Here is a 12680-nt window from a genome sequence, read left to right as displayed (position 1 = left end):
ATATATAATATCATGTAATAAAAATTTTATTTAGTACGTTTTTTTTTAGAGTTTTTTTGTTATGTAAGTTAAATACAATTATTCGATTTAATTGGCTATTTTCCAACAGCCGTAACATCGCTGACACCCCAACGATAACATTAAATAGTTTATCGCTTTGATACCACATACATATTTTTTCAGCCTACTACTTTTCAGCAAAAGTAGAATCTTTCTTCCGCATAGTGGAAATTTGTCAATTTTTATCGCAGAAGCTAACACAGATACGGGATGCCCCGCGACTACGACAGAGATTACAATGAAGACGCCGCCGACTACAAGAGAAAGCGGCGGGATGAGGAGCCAGCGACGACCGGTGCTCAGGAGACTCCGGAGGCGGACGGTGGAGGCCACAGCACCAGCCACACCACCCTCAGAGACACGCCCCAGCTGAACGAGAAAACTAACGCCTACTTGCAGGAGTGCCTGCTGGAAAAGAAGACACTTGAAAAGAAGCACATAATCACCAAGAGGTTACTGGATGACGGTGAGTAAACAACTATTGACACGTAAGACGTAGCAGATCTAATTGATTTTGGACTGGTAACAACAGAGGTCGAAAAGATCTTGGTCAGTGGCCGGATTCCCAAGCCAGAAATATACGCCAACGTCTACAGCGAAAAGCCCATCCGTGTCGCCCAGAAGGTGCTCTTTCCCATCAAGGAGTACCCCAAATTTAATTTCGTTGGCAAAATCCTCGGCCCTAAGGGAAACACCCTGCGGCAGCTGCAAGAAGAGACTATGTGCAAAATGGTTGTAATGGGCAGGAATTCGATGCGAGATCATGGCAAGGAGGAGGAGCTGCGCAGCGCTGGGAACCCCAAGTACGCCCATCTCAGTCGGGACCTTCACGTAGAGATATCTACAGTGGCCCCGCCGGCGGAAGCATATCACAGGATCAGCTATGCGTTGGGCGAGATCCGAAAGTTTATGATTCCCGATGCTAACGACGATATTCGTTTGGAGCAGCTACGCGAAATGGACGGCAAGGATCGCCTGTACAAAAAGTCTCACCACTATTCAAAGTCCTATGGAGAACATGGTGCTTATAGTTCTCGGTAAGGTGAACTTGTTTTTTGTTAGAGAGAATTATTTATTGAATCTTGGTTTGGGTTTATAGCACACCTCCTCCCGCATCGTCGAAACCTAAAGTATATTCGATTCTGGAGAAGGCGCGCTATGTGATGGACGATCCTAACTACGGAATCGTAAAAACACACAGGTTGGTTTCATAATTTGAATTATCTTAACCGAAATATATGTCGACCTTAGTAGATCACGGGACCACGAACTGTACGATCATCATGGAGAGTACGATCGCTATGCAACACCACCGCCACCGAGCACGAAGCACTCCAGCCACCACGCGCAATACGAAAGCAGCTCCTATGAGCGTGACTACCGGCGTGAGTATCATCCACACTCGTCCTCGTCTTCCTATGCAGCGGCATATTCAGGTAAGATGTATAGCATAATAGAACAAATTAATCTTTTTCCCTCCACCAGGAATTCAAAAAGAAAATAAAAGAAAATCAAAATATACAAAACCAAACTTATATCGCGTAAAAAAGAAAAAAAAAAACAACCAGAAAAATATAAATGAAAAACCGAAAAAAAATTTCCAGCTAAGAAAAAAAATTCAAAATGCAAAAATATATATATATATATATTTTAAACAATCGCCATAAAAACCGTGTACCAAAAATTCTTATAAACGGAAAGCCATCCTATTTTAACGAGATTTTAAATGCACTATGCCTGAACAGAGGCGATATCAACTAAACCGTACCGACAATATAATCATCTTCATGAATTGGACGACTACTAACATACTCACAAAATCAAGAACCAACAGAATTTAAAAAAAAAAAAACTAAAAAACCAACAAAAACCTAATTTGTTTGAATTTAAATGTAGAAAATGTAGAAAAAAATATCATTTAGGAGAGCGTTTAAAATACTCATAAAAACATATCTTAAATGTACAAAATCGTAACTGTGATAAAAATTATTTTTAATCCAAATTTAAAATACGCTTCCGGAAAAATCTTGTAGGAAAACAATGAAAATATAACTTTTTCTAGGGTGTAGTGCATTCAAAACCGGTTAAATAATTTATTTTCTTTTTTTTTTAAATGTACATATATTAAGCAAATATAAAAAAAAAAACCAAAAACAAAAATGCACCACAGAGACCAAAAAACACTTCAAAATCTAAAAAAGAAATAAAATTTTTTCCAAAATAGCAAAACCAAGCAACGGTCGTTCATCATCGTCGTATCGACCAACAACCTCGGGCTCGGGATCACATTCATCTGCACACTACGAAACAGGATCCCGATCTCGTGAAAGCGTGCGTTATCGCTCGGCTCCATATCCGAAAATACGTTAACCCATCGATTTACCAATATCCATGAAACCACAACAACAACAACCCCAACCCCCAACAACAACAACAACCACAACAACAAAAACAAAACAAAGCTAAGCATAAAGAATAAAATATATATATATATTCCAAAAACAAACTATCGTTAATATTTAAAGTCAACAATCCAACTATGCACACCTATTTAATATACTATATAAAACTAAAATCGAATGATAACCCCAATTTTTGATTGCAATTGTTCCAATATTCAAATTGTGTTCCATTAAAAAAAAAAAAATAAGAAAAAAATGATCAATGCAACAAATTTTATCCTCGAACAAAAAATGATGTACACAAAAAATCTAATTCTAAATTTAAATCTAAATCAAACTGCAAATACAATTTAATTCTAGTTAAAGCGAAAACACAAACAAAATCCCCAAAAACCAATTAATCAATGCGTAATGTTAGACTAAGCTTTGAAAATATTGTCTCATAAGATTATTATGGTGATTAAAACCAACAATAAAATATCTAATAAATTACATATATACCACCCAACGACGAAAAGTAAGTACCGCTTGTGGACAGAATTATTAAAAACAAACAAACACAATCAACAGCAGTTAAAAAAAAAATTAAAATTAACCAAATGCCGGCTTCAATACAATTCCCCACGAGATTTCCAGAGTATTGTGAAACGTTCAACGTTGCGTTTATGATTATGATTTTTATTCTTATATATTTGTTTTTAGACCTTGTGAACCGACCATTGTTTTATACCATACTTCTAATTTTAATATCTACCTACTAGGCTGAATAGAACCGAATGTGTTTGCCGCTACATTACCCAAATAATAAAATATAATATAAACGAATATCAGTTTTTAATGGGATGGGTTTTTACAATCACAGGGGGGCTTAAAAGTTCATGGCTCCGTCAAGGAACATCAAGCTGTCCACGGCAGAGATGGCCATGTCCACGTCTCTCTTTTGGATGGTTTTCTTTTTGGACTGTGCGGTGTACGTGTAGGATTCCCTCGCCAGAGAGGCAACAAAAAGTTCCACAGCCTTGGTCAATGTAAACACAGCCTCGAGGTTGGCCATATGCAGATCCGGATCCAGTTTCATGATGTTTCGTATGCGAGCCAAAGGGAGATGCGTGATTTTGGAGTCACTTTCATGATCAGTAGTTGGCTTAACACCATTGGTTGCTTAAATTACATTACATTACATTAATTAAAGCGTAAAAGCATTATTTTAACACTTTTCACTAACCAGGCTTTTCGGTTGTGCTGTCGGTTCCATTTTCGGATGGCGATTCCTTCTCGGTTTCTTCAGCCTCCAGCTCTTCTGGGGGTTCCTCTGTTTGCTCGGAATCTATCGGCTCTGTTTCCATAGCCTTTTCCAGCTCATGGTCCTGTTCTTCGGTTAATTCCTGCGGAAATAAGTCCTCGCTAGCCATTGTTTATATTTGACGAAAAAACAAATAAATGGGTCTAGGGATGGACATCCACGAGCCGCCAAAAGTATCGATTACTCGACTAAGATGAACTAGTTCGGGCTTAATCATAGTCCTTTTTAAACAAATCTGTTTTTAATCCTGTTTACATTAAAAAACTTTATTTAAAGTCAGCAGTAAAATCGTAATCAAGTTGCCTGTGTAATTTAATTCAGTAATAAAGAATATAATCCGCAACGCCAAACTAGTGTGTGGTGAAGGCAACTATCGACAGGCTCCCAGCACTATTATAGATACAGTTTTTCATAGCAAGTCGCTTTTTGAGTAAAAATAATAATTGAATATGGAAGCAACGCCCGAATTTACCGAGAAACCTGCAACCCACGACCATCAGCCACGCCTAAATGAGGTGGCCCAAAAGTTCTTGGCCGATTTGGACGAGGAGCGCCAGCGTTTGTCGTCCAAGTTCCCACTGTGCGCCCTACTAATTGACGAAGGTAAACTCAATGCCATGGTCTTCCCCACCCTAATTTGTATTTGCAGCCGTGGACCGTGTTTACTGTACTGGTCGTATTCCCGGCAAGGAATTCTACGCCGATGTCTACAAGCAGAAGCCCATGAAGATTACCCAGAAGGTTTTTGTTCCCGTCAAGCAGTACCCGAAGGTGAGTGCTTAAATCTCACCCTTTGGCCGCCATTTTAATGTCCTTTTTGTAGTTCAACTTTACTGGAAAGATATTGGGACCCAAGGGAAATTCCTTGAGGCGTCTGCAGGAGGAAACTCAGTGCAAGATAGCCATCAAAGGTCGCAGCTCTATACGTGATCGAAACAAGGAGGAATCGCTCCGTAGCTCAGGGGATCCCCGCTATGCCCACTTGCAGAAGGACCTCTTCTTAGAGGTTAGTACGGTGGCCACACCGGCAGAGTGCTATGCCCGCATCGCATATGCCCTAGCCGAGATCCGTAAGTATTTGATTCCAGACAAAAACGACGAGGTTTCCCATGAGCAGCTACGCGAGCTAATGGAAATGGATCCGGAGTCGGCCAAGAGCATACATGGCCCTAATCTGGAGGCCTACAGGTAAGTGTTAACTACGTTGTACCTGACAATCACCTGACAATCATTTTGTTTTGATGGCAGGTCTGTCTTTGATAAGAAGTTCGGCAGCAGCAGCAATGGGGCCCCGAAGTATATAAGTCTCATCAAGCGAGCTGCGGAAAATCCGCCTGAGTAAGTTAGTTGTAAAGTATAATTTTGTACCTTTTACCGCCCAATACCAGGATGAAACGTTAGTCGGACCGGATTACTACCACTCTTAAACCTATTGGCCAACGTGTATTGTGTTTGTCACTAATAATCTTGTTGTTTGTAGAGTGGAAGATCCCGAGGAGGTGGTTTACGAATACGAGCACCGTTTGCCCCCAAAACGCCCGCCCACGGGCTACGAGTATAGTAAACGTAAGTGGTCCCTTGCACGCATTCTTTCCGATCCTTTCATCCTTAGAGAATTAATGCTGGGATCCGTTAGATTGGATTCGCTTGCAGCCTCCAATTCACCTTTTAGATTTTGCGGGTTGCACTTTTGATGGGCTTCCTTTGGGGGTAGACAGTAGAAACAGTGAATGAAACAAAAACAAAAACAAAAAAAAAAAATAAGTTGCAATATGCAATAATATAATACTCTGGAATGACTAATTTTAAATAATAACCATTTGTATATTTAATGATCTAAACCATTCCTAATTATACGAAAAACCTCTTAAAAGTAATAATGAATCAATGAATTTTATAGCACGTCCATCAATAATACCGACAAGCGCTGCGGCTTATAAACGTCCGTATCCGACTGACATGAAACGTATGCGCGAACCGCCCATCAAGTCCTATAAGCCCAATCCGTATTCCATACTCAAAAAATATAAATAATAGAACTCTGCATTCAACCGTTGAACCGTTGATTTCGCCCCACGCTGCTATAAAATGAAATTAAGGACGATGTTTATGTTTATAAAACTTGTGAGGGGAAGAGCATGAACCATTTATAATCATAATGACTTCTTGGTGTGGCAAGAAGGAGCTGAATTTCAAGTGAAGCTATGAATGAATAATTTATAAAAATAAAAATAAAAATGCGTATGTGCGCTATAAAATCGAAAAAAAAACATAAATTTAACCTTAATTTATGAATAAATAAAACTGTTCAATCGTTTGGCGTTTGGACAATGCCAGTTGATCATAAGCTTAATATATATATTATATTTACTGTTAAAATTATGATTTCATAATTTTTTAACTTTATGATACAACAGAAAAGGTTGTTAAAAACAAAAAACAAAAAACTGAAAGAGAAATAAAATTAATAACCTTAATAACTATTATCCGAGCAGAGCCAATTATAATTAAATAAACCGAACCCCCCTTTCACAATCAATATATATGAACACATTTATACACATGTCATTAGCCGTAGAATCAGGATATATTTCTCCTTCAAGTGAAGTAGTAAAAAAAACTATAACAAAATCTATTAATCACATTGTTCATTGAAAGGCAAAATAAAACGGTAGATCAAAAATCCCATTTGGTCATCAAAGATCTTAAAAGATTTTACAAATAAGTTAATAAAAAATTGAATTTATAAAACCAAAAGAAACTATGAATAAACTATTAAAGTTGCTAAGTAACTTAACTTCACTCACATATATTTATTAAAAAAGAAACAAAAACATATTTTATCTTTTAACTATTTGATGGGTAAGTAATGTAAGTTTTTTTTTATAATTAATAATTCATTTTCCCGAAATTCAAATAAAGATTTTAAATAAAAATGTACTGCTATAAGGTTTTTATTTTCTTTATGGAGTTATCCCTGAATTAATTGGACTTTGTAGGTCTTTCTTTAAATAATTATATTCATTTATCACAAAAATCATTTGGAATATTAAACTAGCAACGATATTGTATTGGGCCTCCCGTGAAACTGGCTATCCAGATTTGTTTCATAAAATCGCTTTCATCCATTTTTGTGGAGTAATCCTGCGGATGGGTGCTTAAGCGTTGGAGGATTCTGTGATACACCTCCATAGCTGTTTCCGCCCGATCACAAGAACTTTCTCCGCAATCCTCGAAGAATTGGCATTCCTCGAGCAGAGTCTCTTCAATAGAGTCTGTATTTTCGGTTTGCGGAATCATCTAAAGAATGGGGCAATCTTTAGAAAGATTCAGATACCCAGAATTCACAGTACCCACCTTTATTATTCGGCTGTGATTTGTTCCTCTGACTAGAAGTGTGTCCTGTACGCTATGCAGTTGAAGACTGAATCCAGGAAACTAAACTTATGATGGCTTGTGCCACCACCGTAAGTAATACCGCCACCCCGAAGGAACCACCATATGGCTGGCATACCCTACGCACATTGCGGAATTCCTCCTACTCCTCCGCGTTGCAGCTGCAGGATAACGAACACGGCGCTTTGTTGTCCCTGTCGGGCGTGTGTTTTCCCCTCCACCTCCCTCTCACACACACATACACAGACACACTCGAGGGAATCCTGGCCGAACGCCAGCATTTTTAGGGGTGGCTTACCTCGTCGATTCGTACCAGTGAGCATTGAATGGATTCAGCTGGGTCTATAGCAGCTATAGTTTATTTCAGTTTACATCCGACAAAATAACATACATTGTTTCGATGTACACATAATCTGATCGTACATATAGTATACCGTATCTCTTTACACTGATTAAGCCACTTGTTTATCGCATTTTGTTCCGCTAAGTTAAAATCAATTATTCACTAAGTTTTCGATTCATTAAGCGCACGTTTAAAGCAAATACACTAGGCTAATTCGATCCTACATATATGTATGTAGCATATATAATTATGTATATATTCCTAAGGAAAACTTTGCGTTTTTTTTTTTGTAATCTTTTAACAAGTAAATTAAGTTGCACCTTCAAAGGAATCGATTGGTAACTGCACATATTTATATAGCTTGGAAGTAGAGGAAGCTGAGAATCGGAAGTTTAAATCAAACCTATAACTGGAGGAAGTAGCTTCTCCCCACAAGATCGTCGTCCTATATTACAATAACAAAGCAACATCTAACTCAATTTGCCAAGCAATCGCTAATCCTTGGGTTCATCCCAAAAGGTCAAGCTCATCTGTTGCGGTGCGCATCTCCAAACTCGTAACTCGGTTGGCGTCAATGCCGGTGGTGCGATTCTTTTTACGGAGCTCTTGAACTTGGCCAGCTTTAGTAGAGTGCCTGGCCAGCCACTTGGATGGCGGCCAAGAGCAATGCAGCCGCCGGCCAAAGGCCAATGTCTCGGCGGAAATCGGTCGCTGAATCATGGGCGGGTGGTGGTGTCGCGTCCGGAGACGGATCTACAGCCGGAGCTGGGGTGCTTGGCTCCGGGCCAAAACGGATGGTGACCTGTCGTCGCACATTCTGAGGCATCACACTACACGAGAACCTCAACTCCGTGGCATTGGACGACAAGGGAACGGTCAGGGAGAATTGACTGTCCAGAGTGTAAATGTTGTTCATCAGCGTTTCGCCATTGCTCAGTTGGTTGTTGTCCTTGTACCAGAGGATCACATGCCGGTCGGCTTTAAAAGGAAATATGAAGATATATTGTTTTAAAGGTAATATCCTTCTAACTTACGATCATAGTTTTTAACAGGACATTCCAGCTTGACCCTGGTGGCGTTTTCAGGCACATAGACATCCACTGCCTTTTGGTTGAAAAAGGGAGCCGGCAGCTTGGGAGTTGGTGTGGACTTGGCCAGATTTCCGGGCGCCTTCTGCGGCTCCTCGTCATCATAATCTCCCAGCTCTGATCCGGGTTCGCCACTAGTTTGGGCACTAGCCCCACCAACACCACCACCGGCTCCTCCTCCAGCGCCACCTCCGTTTCCACCTCCAGCCGCCGCTGAAGATTTGGCTGGGTGCGCCTCCGGCAAGGTCAGCACACCTGGAATAGATGGTAATTAGGTATGCATTGAAAAGCACTCGAGAAGGTGCCGTGCCAGATTTCCGTGTCTGGCGATAGTTTCGATGCCTAAGCCCCAAAGGCCAGCTCGCTGGCAACATAAAACCATTAACGGAATACGAAATATGCTGCCAAGCCCCTTTTTACGGCCCGTCGTTTTTTCCCTGGGAGCGTGTCAACGCCCATTCTGGAGCAGCCGGGCGATGTTATGTGATGTGATGGCTCCAACTCCTGTTGGAGGTCAGGTCACGGAATGGAATTCTTTTCGGGAGCACTCAGCATATGCATACACACATATGTACATGACTTTTTTGCAGATATGTATGATATCTGGATTTGGCACAAGGATGTGTGTGCCACCTCGCTTTGGTTGCGTCATTTGCACGTTTAGCGCATTGCTTAATGGCTGTGAAAATTGCCAATTTTCCTAGCTTTATATTTATTGTATATGTGTGTGGTTCAGTGTGGGTGTGGGTGGCAGTGTGTGTGCCAAAGTTATTAGTTTTGTTTACACTCTCGTTAGGCAAAAAGGAAAGACATTGGCAGACAAGTTGGGACACCTTTCTTAGCCTTGGCGCAGTTGCCGTCTTGTGTTTACCCGGAAATTGGTATTTGGGTCATTGGGAATATTCGGGGATGATTTAATCTTTAAGATCATAATAACTATCATAAAAATATACAATGTCTTGGGGTGTTTTGATGACAGCCTGACGGTTGGGGGTCATATGACCATTAAATCCCAAAAGTAGGCAATACTTTATGTTATTAAAGATAAATTCCTTAAAGTTTTAAGTAGAAATTTCTTATAAAATTTTAAAGATAAATAGAAATTGTCATTCTCTATCTTTTCTAGGTCAAACAATAAATGATTTGTTTGTAGAAAGTTAAAGCCTGCCCTTTAAAGAGACCACATTATTGTGACTCATCCTCCCACGCTTGTGGTGTTCTGGGATATGGATAAAATAATTAATATCGATAAGCCGCATAAATAACCCCAGAATTTACCCATGATGCGGCAATTACCTCGCCATATTCCCTCCCATTTTTTGACAGCTCATCTACCATACAGCTCCCCGCCGGACCCTAACCCGAACACGCTCCCAGTTGCTTAATTATTCAAGAGCCACTTTAATCATGTTGATATTTTTAACAATGTGCTCATTCCTCCTTTTCTCCATCCCATATATTTCTCTTCATTTACTGTTCCACTAATTTCTCTATTTGTAGTAAATGAATAGTTTTTGAAAACTAGAAAAAAATTATAATAAAATAGTTCTTATAATATTTAATGATTATAGAGACTTTACTCCCAAGAAAGCTGATAAGATCTTAAAATATTTTTCATTTAATTTAAATCCTTTCTGTTAAAAGTAAAAGTTATCTTTATTTTCTCTCAGTGCATGGCCTTCATGTAGACAAGCCCTGCTTACAAGTGGTTCCCAAATTGTCGTCAATTCAGTGAATGAGACACGTTCTTGCAGACAATACTTCCCGAGCACTCTGTATGTGGCTCCCCCCTTTCCAATCTAATAATTCCCGGCGAGCGTTTTAGGAAAACTTTGCCATAAAAGTGGCGTCCCTTTGAGGCACTTTTGCTTTGATGGTTTTGGGTGACAGACAATGGTTTTATGGAGTTTGCATCGGGCTCCATGTGGCTATCGATATGGCGCGGTGGTATGGACATGGCGAAAATGCAACCTCCGGTGAATACACAAAACACTTGACTATTTGATATTAATATGATGGATGAGGCAATCGCCAGTGCACATGATATTATATTTTCAGGGTTTCCAATTTTTTGTTGTTTTCCTATTGGGTCAGCGGATGGAAAATGGGGTAAGTGTAATCCATCGATTACTTAAGCACACACACATAGAGACATAGCACTACTGCACTAGTGCACAAGTCGTTTCGCCCAGGATTATAATCTCGAGATTATGCAAATTAGCTGCCATGAGTGGGTACTGGGTAGAAGCAAACAAACAAGAAATTTTCAAGTATTTCTTTGTGCTTGATGTACAATAAATATGTGGGAATTAAGCCCTTCAGACGTTATCTTTTTTATAGGACCCGCATATGTTACCAATCAGAAATCAGCTTCACATAAAGATATAATTAATTGAAACTAAATTAATTTGTTTTTCTTTTTTTGGTATATGTGTGTTTTTTGTTGGGGCGGCAAAAGATGTGAGAAGATGGAACCTGGATTTTTGTTTTTTTACCTGGAAAGTGGATGGATCCGCAAGCGATAAGTAGCAGCAGCCAGATATGCCTCATTTTAAGCGATTATTTATGATTGAAATATGTATGCAAATGCCACTCCTCACAGTCCTTTTCGCGTTTTTATGTTCTATACGAGTATGCAACTACGGGAACCCGTTCGCTTTTTTAGCCAACTTGGAGGATAAACGGCTGCCGAGACACTGAACTTTTTGTTTTGTCACTAAGGTTCGGTTTTTTTTTTCCTCCAAAGAGCTTTTGTCTTGACTTTGCGTGGGCAGTCGTTTTCGATTCTGTTGTTCGTCGAGGACTGTCAGCAGAAAATAAGAAGTGCGATTGCGAATGCCGACAGAGGGATATTCGGTACAGTATGGCTTCCTTTAAGAAGGATAATAATAGGGAGGATATAATTTTATACTTAATCAAGATGTAACACTTAAAGGACTTATGGACCTGGTAAGTTATGGCTTTGTAAAAATATTAAGTATACGCCCGAGGATATTCTTATAATGTTTTAAAAACATCAATCATAAAAAGAAAGAAGTCTTAAGTGTATTTTATTATATAGTACTATATTATAATAACTAATTTATTATTATAAAATACTCTATTAAATATAAAATAAATATTAAAAATTCGTTCCAGAACTAAGAGACTCCACTGTGTATGTTGTGCTAGTGTGGCAGGAAGGAATTTTGGGGAAGGAAGGCGGGCAGAGAGCCAGCATAATAACCGAAGGCGGCGAAGGAGAGCAGATGACTCATATTGCACAGTCGCAGGAGTGCCCAATTGGAAATCCAGAAATGTGTCAGAACATAGTCGGTTTGCAGGCCACAAGGAAACTTAATTTCTCACTTAGTATGCAAAGCACGAGTGCAAGGAGCAAAAGTGTTGGGAGAGAGCTGGAGAAATTTTGGAGGGAGAGAGAGAGCCTAGGTCAATTCCATTTCAAATGCTGTGGCAGTTCCACTTTCCAGCATTCCCTTGCAGCTGCTGGTGCAGCAAAGCCGCCCAAAGAATCTGTTGGCTTGTTGCAACCACTCTCTTAGGTAGTTCTCTTAAATGCAACTTGTAGATGAGACAAAGTTCAGTGACGAAGGCACTTTAAAGTTCTAACACTCTTCATTGAGACCAATAACCCTCAACTTTAAAGATTTCGTCACCTATCTGAACGTCCACAATGGTTCCTGTTGCATGGAGTCTGCGCAGCCCCTAAAAGTTCTGTTAACAATTCAATTCTCGCGGGTGATTCAACTCAAATATGTCTGGGCTGTCAGCAGCGCAGTGTTTCTTCTATTCATCCATTCTTCTGCTGGCTTTTAACTTTGTTGTCGCCCTTGTTGTTTGATTAATTTGTTTTCAAAAGAAAAGAATTCTTGGAAATTCTCCAAATGCATAGCGACCGCCACCAGAAAATCTTTCACTTTGTATGCATTCCCGTGTATCCATGAGGTTGCCATGGGTGTTGTTAGTTGTGTGTGTATGTGCTTGGATGCGAGTACGTGTAAATATAAATATTTGATTAATATCCACGCCCATTCAATCCCTTACAGAGGCCCCCTTGGAATTGTTCTAAATTTGCGGATGTTTACAAG

At 39.7% G+C, this 12680-nt stretch overlaps 5 protein-coding genes across 6 annotated transcripts; 2 read left to right on the top strand and 3 right to left on the bottom strand.

The window, feature by feature from the left end:
- The first annotated feature begins 143 nt into the window (after positions 1–143).
- On the top strand, positions 144–2498 carry qkr58E-1 (quaking related 58E-1). 2 transcript variants are annotated; one of them, XM_017235344.3, is made up of 5 exons: positions 144–526; positions 593–1097; positions 1160–1261; positions 1315–1496; positions 2285–2498. In XM_017235344.3, exons 1-5 carry the CDS (start codon positions 271–273, stop codon positions 2428–2430), a joined length of 1191 nt encoding a protein of 396 aa, XP_017090833.1. In that variant the 5' UTR covers positions 144–270; the 3' UTR covers positions 2431–2498. The 2 variants fall into 2 exon arrangements, with proteins under 2 accessions (XP_017090833.1, XP_017090832.1); XM_017235343.3 differs by having other exon boundaries at positions 145–526; positions 1312–1496.
- Positions 2499–3279: 781 nt separating this feature from the next.
- On the bottom strand, positions 3280–4030 carry PolE4 (DNA polymerase epsilon subunit 4). The gene is made up of 2 exons (XM_017235346.3): positions 3688–4030; positions 3280–3623 (listed from the first exon to the last, which is right to left on the bottom strand). The coding sequence occupies exons 1-2, from the start codon at positions 3872–3874 to the stop codon at positions 3331–3333; spliced, it is 480 nt and encodes a 159-aa protein (XP_017090835.2). The 5' UTR covers positions 3875–4030; the 3' UTR covers positions 3280–3330.
- Positions 4031–4089: 59 nt separating this feature from the next.
- On the top strand, positions 4090–6451 carry qkr58E-3 (quaking related 58E-3). The gene is made up of 6 exons (XM_017235345.3): positions 4090–4368; positions 4415–4536; positions 4589–4953; positions 5014–5103; positions 5246–5331; positions 5666–6451. The coding sequence occupies exons 1-6, from the start codon at positions 4215–4217 to the stop codon at positions 5797–5799; spliced, it is 951 nt and encodes a 316-aa protein (XP_017090834.1). The 5' UTR covers positions 4090–4214; the 3' UTR covers positions 5800–6451.
- A 248-nt stretch (positions 6452–6699) lies between these two features.
- VepD (Ventrally-expressed protein D) lies at positions 6700–7234 on the bottom strand. The gene is made up of 2 exons (XM_017235190.3): positions 7123–7234; positions 6700–7065 (listed from the first exon to the last, which is right to left on the bottom strand). Exon 2 carries the CDS (start codon positions 7063–7065, stop codon positions 6820–6822), a length of 246 nt encoding a protein of 81 aa, XP_017090679.2. The 5' UTR covers positions 7123–7234; the 3' UTR covers positions 6700–6819.
- Positions 7235–7492: 258 nt separating this feature from the next.
- On the bottom strand, positions 7493–11382 carry LOC108121221 (uncharacterized). Its single transcript, XM_017235189.3, has 3 exons — positions 11088–11382; positions 8539–8847; positions 7493–8482 (listed from the first exon to the last, which is right to left on the bottom strand). The coding sequence occupies exons 1-3, from the start codon at positions 11140–11142 to the stop codon at positions 8127–8129; spliced, it is 720 nt and encodes a 239-aa protein (XP_017090678.2). The 5' UTR covers positions 11143–11382; the 3' UTR covers positions 7493–8126.
- Between the last annotated feature and the right edge of the window lie 1298 nt (positions 11383–12680).

This window comes from Drosophila bipectinata, chromosome 2R, assembly GCF_030179905.1.
Source record: "Drosophila bipectinata strain 14024-0381.07 chromosome 2R, DbipHiC1v2, whole genome shotgun sequence".
Taxonomy (NCBI): Eukaryota; Metazoa; Arthropoda; class Insecta; order Diptera; family Drosophilidae; genus Drosophila; species Drosophila bipectinata.
The sequence above is the reverse complement of the archived record's forward strand: the minus strand, read 5'-3'. Positions and strand labels throughout refer to the sequence as shown.